This window comes from Setaria italica, chromosome VI (genome assembly GCF_000263155.2).
Source record: "Setaria italica strain Yugu1 chromosome VI, Setaria_italica_v2.0, whole genome shotgun sequence".
NCBI classification, from domain to species: domain Eukaryota; kingdom Viridiplantae; phylum Streptophyta; class Magnoliopsida; order Poales; family Poaceae; genus Setaria; species Setaria italica.
The window spans coordinates 26,426,741-26,431,883 of NC_028455.1; the positions used below are offsets into that span (position 1 = coordinate 26,426,741).

Here is a 5,143-nt window from a genome sequence, read left to right on the forward strand (position 1 = left end):
TTTGTTCATGGTATCTTGAAATGTGGCAGGGGCATTTGTCAAGCCAAATGGTATCACCCTGAACTCATAATGACCACTGTGAGTCTTAAATGCTGTTTTGTGTATATCTGAGGGGGCCAATCTAATTTAGTGATAACCAGATCTGAGATCCAACTTAGAAAACCACTTTGAGCCACTCAGTTCATCTAGTAACTCATCTACCACAGGCATTGGATATTTGTTCTTCACAGTTATGGCATTTAATCTTCAATAATCCACACAGAATCTCCAGGTACCATCCTTCTTCTTAACCAGTAACACTAGAGAGGAGAATGGACTTTTACTGTGTTGGATGATGCCTCTTCTCAGCATGTATTTGATTTGGACTTCCATCTCATCTTTCAATTGAGGGGAATATCTATATGGCTTCAGATTCACTGGTTGGGATCCAGGCAGTAATGGTATAGTGTGATCTATTGGTCTGGTTGGTGGTAATGTTTGTGGTTCTTGGAATATAGTTGCATTTTCCTGGATGAGCTGTTGAACTTCCACAGGGATTGCTGGGTCAGTTTGTTGGTCCACCACCCTGCACAATTGCACCAGCTGAGCTAGCTCTTTCTTTTTGATAATGTGCTGAAGGTTCTTGGCAGAAATCATGGAGCATTGCTTGATCTTATCTCTGAGGCCCCTAAGAGTAACTCTTTGCTTGTTATGAGTGAACTTCATTAGCTTCTTTTTCCAATGGACCCACATAGGACTGAACTCAGCTAACCAATCCACTCCCAATATTATATCATAACAGTTGATGTCCAATACTCTCATATCAGTGGTGAAAGTGTAACCCTGAGTGTACCATTCCAGATTTTTAATTACCATATTAGTTGTCAATTTGGTTCCATCTGCTATGACCACTTGAGCTGTAGTGATTGCCTGCATTGGGCATCCCAAATATTGTACCATTTTCTTGCTGATAAAGGTGTTAGAACTGCTTGAATCAATTAATATGAGGACCTTTTGATTATGTATAGTGCCCATCAACCTCATGGTTTTCTTGTGTGTTGTCCCCTCTTGAGCTACCTTAGATAAATTCATCAAAATCTCATCAGAATCAGAAGAATTGTCAGAGGTGAGTGTTTCTTGTCCTTCCTGGTCCAGCTGTAAGGCTTCCCACATTTCTTCCACAATGTGAAGTGAGACATTGTCTGGACACTTATGATTTGGTCCAAATTTTTCTCTGTACTTGAAACAAAGCCCTTTTGCTCTCAACATGGCCTTCAAGGAATCAAATTTCCTTTCTGGTTTCTTCAGTGATGTTTTGGTTTCAGTAGTTCCAGATTCACTTGGAGCTTCCCCCAATAAGCCCTTGGCTGTATCTAGCAACTTGAAGTCCCTCTTGTAAGGTTCTTTAGCTTCCTGCTTGTAATATGACTTCTTCTTGTACATATCTCGAGCTGTCATGATTTCCTCCTGTGTGATAGCCAGTGCTAAAGCAGTATCAACATTTTTTGGTTTATGCAATTTGATAACAGAACTGATTTCCTCTTTTAACCCTTGCATGAATCTAGTGACAAAAAATGTGTCATCTAAATTACCATTATGTACTAACACCCTATGCTGCAACTCATCAAACTTAATATGATATGCTTCCACAGTACTAAGTTGTCTAATATGAAGCAATTCATCCATCAGTTTTTGGTATTGGTCTCTGCCAAACTTGTCAAACACAGCCACTACTAATTCAGGCCAAGTTTCAATCCTATGCATAGCCTCATAAGTTTGGAACCAATAAGCAACCCCTTTCACAAAATGCATAGAAGCAAACCCAACCCAAGCATGATAAGGAATGTGATACATATCAAAATATTTTTCACATCTATCTTTCCACCATTTTGGGTTATCACCATCAAAACTAGGAAAAGCAGTTTTAGGCATCCTGAAATTATAGCTTGATGACCCAGTATGATGTGGAGTATAAGGCTTGCCAATGGAATCACCAAACTCAACGAAGTTTCTGGATAGGGGATACGATTGCTCACCCTTGACCAGGGGATGCTTAGGGACAAGGGCCCTATCAGCAGACCCCTGGTAACTGGATTCGATGCGGTGGCCGCTGGCCCGTCCCTCTTCCTCGCGCATCGGGACCTTCGGAGGTTGGATTTGAGCAGTTGGTTGCTCCAACGCCTCCACGCGCGATGTGAGCTTCCCGACGACCCTGGACAGTTCGTCCACGGCGGTGTCGACCGTGGGGCGCCACTTGTTGATGCCGTCAATCATGTCGAGGATGATGTCCAGCTTCTTGCTGATGTCTTTGATCTCCGCCTCCACCCCCGCCATCCGTGTCGTCAGAGTGGGAGCCTTTTGCCTGTTCGCCAGATCGAAGAAATCGCCGCCACCACACGCCACCAACACCGCAAAATCAGAACCAAGGACCCGAGGATTCGACCTAACCTGATACCAAATGTCACGCTCGAACTCCAATAGAACGGAAATCAGAGATCGAGGGAAGGATTTGGGGTAGAACTCGATGGAATCCCAAGGAAGGATTCTCGCGAGAGGGTTTTCAGGGAGAAAGGTTCAGGGTTTAGTTATCTGATACCTCTTGTTCTTCTCTCCCCCTCATCCTCACATTACATACTGGCTAGTACATGGGCTCAGCCCAGCATTACGTTAGTTCACAGGTCCAACTTCCTGACGGGCTTCTTTATCCTCCTTCCTCGGCCCAGCTCTTCATTCACTCCAGTTGACTCAGTTACCGGTTGGCTCGTGACACACTGTGTTAGCCGCTAGTGCCCCATGGCCATGCCCAATCAAGGGCGGACCTAGCTAGGCAGAATTTTGACTGGGAGGGGGGCACACCTTGAAAACAACTAAAATTTGAAAGGTTACGCATGGTGAATGTTTGATAATCACTAGCTAGAGCCAAAAATATTTGAGTGAGGACACGTGCCCTTGTAGACATATATCCGCCCCTGCCACCAACCATCTCCAGTTCTCCACCTTCACCCGACCTTCCTCGCACTGTCAACCCTATAAATCCCGGAAGCCTAAACCCCATCAACCATGTTATGGACATATCATTAAAGTGCTAAAACCATAAATATTAATTATGGACAAATCCATGGGGACATCTTCCATAACTATTTTCCATGTGTAGTAGTATCCTGTGCATTAATTGCCGTGAAATTAAAGGAGAATCCAGAGTGCCCGTTGTGCTCTTCTGCTCCGTGCAAACCATAGGTTGACGTTTTGCCCCTTTGACTTTGGCCGGAATCCAAACACTTCGCCTAATCCTCCGCTCGTCGTCGTGTTCGTCGCTAATCCCATTCCCTTTCACACGGCTCCACCGCCACCAAAGCCCCAAGCACTCCCCCTCCACCTCTCGAAGCTTCCAGAAAGCTTTGGGTTTCACGCTCCACGCGATCCCATGGCAGACGCCGCCGTCGCCGTCGTCGCCATCGCTGCTGCTGCAGCAGCGGACGCGCAGCCGGCGTCCCGGCGCGCCGACCTCGTCGTGGCGAAGGCGCTCGTGCTGCTGTGCCTGGCCAGCCTGTCCGTCGGATTCGCTGCCGCGGGCGCGGTCGCCGTGACATTCGCGGCCTGCAAAGACGGCGATCCCTGCCCGGTGTTGCACGTGCTGGCCGCGACCTGCATCAAAGCCTTGGTCGTCGCCGGGATGCTAGCTTCCGTCGCCCCGGTGCTGGTCGTGCGCGCCGCCATGTGCGACGCGGGTCTCAGGGAGGACCTCACCATCAGCATTGTCAGGCACATGCAGGTATGTCCGCTCCGCTAGATTGCTAGAAGAAATAAGTTTAGGGCGGATTATTGTGCTAGAATCTAGATAGTAAGATAGATTCCTCAGGAAAAAGGGTGTTATTTGAGAGATGAGAGCAGTGTTGTTTTTGTTTCCAGTCCCCCCGCACACTTGTAATTTCCGAGTTCTAAATTTTTTTTTTTTGCTGAACTGTTGATTGGTTGTGGCGTTGTAAAACCAACGTTGAGTCCCCTTTGTAAGAAACATTCAGCAGCAGTGGCGGCCTTATTAGGATCTGCTGCATAATGCTAAAGCTTGCTGAAAGATCTCATCATCCAGAAGAATCCCCCGACTTCCTTCAGAACAAAATAATTTCTTATAGTAGTCAGTCACTTATATATTTCTTGATCTCTTTCAAATTAGTTATAGTATATGTGTTCGAGCTTCTCTTCTAATTAGTTTCTGTGATTCCATTCATCCACAGGTAAAACCCATTTTTTGTCTGAATAAGTTGTCCAGATCCTCAGTTTTATTGAAGAGAGGTGCCCTTCATTTCACACTGAAAGATTGTTAGTCTGAAAGATTGAGGATCTAATTTGTTTATCTTGACTAGAATATAATACTAAAGGATTATGCTGGATATATAGATAGGCTATTAGAATCTGCAATATATGTTCTCGTGTTTACTAAAACTCTTTTTGTCCTCAACAGTCTCCAAGACCACCAATGGGGAGTATCCTGCGTGAAGCTGTTGTGCAGGCGATTCTTGCCGCTCTTGCCTTCATCCTGCTCAGCGGCATTGGTTGTATGGTGGTGGCAGGGCTGTCACCTGCTAAAGGATCTCGGACAGATCATAGGATCGGTGCAATGCTCATTGTTGTGGGGCAAGTGGGTTCCGCGGCGATTTCTTGCTTTATCATCTTCCCCCTTATGGGGTTGAAGCTTTGGAGGATGAAGCTGGGTGATGCAGCGGTAGCTGAGAGCAATGTTTGAGGTCTTCATCCTTCACTTCGCCTGTACTTGTGTTTATGTAGCATATAATCTTTTTTCTCTGGTAACCTTGCTGTTTAACTTTCTCATCATTCATGTCCACTAGGAGGCAAATAAAATTTACTATTTAGCTTGCAACTGCCATGATCTTTGTGACTGGCAGCTACTACAGCATAGCTGTTTGCTGCAGGCTCAAAACTGTGAGCAAATACCACTGTTTAAAATTAGCTGTCATAGAGAATACCTCCATTGAACCTGATGGGAAACCCCAAATTTGAAAAGGGAAAGGTGGCTGGCCATTGGGTCATTTGTGTTCATGCACAGCCATATGCCTTTGCTGTCGTTGTATCCCGTGTTTTACATACAATGTATATTAACTTAACTGATGCTTTTTTAGTAAACAGTCCCAACTTCAGCCCATAT

General features: G+C 45.5%; 1 protein-coding gene across 1 annotated transcript; it reads right to left on the reverse strand.

The window, feature by feature from the left end:
- Positions 1-246: 246 nt before the first annotated feature.
- On the reverse strand, positions 247-2,313 carry LOC105914588. The gene has a single exon (XM_012846843.1). The coding sequence runs from the start codon at positions 2,311-2,313 to the stop codon at positions 247-249; it is 2,067 nt and encodes a 688-aa protein (XP_012702297.1).
- Positions 2,314-5,143: the final 2,830 nt, after the last annotated feature.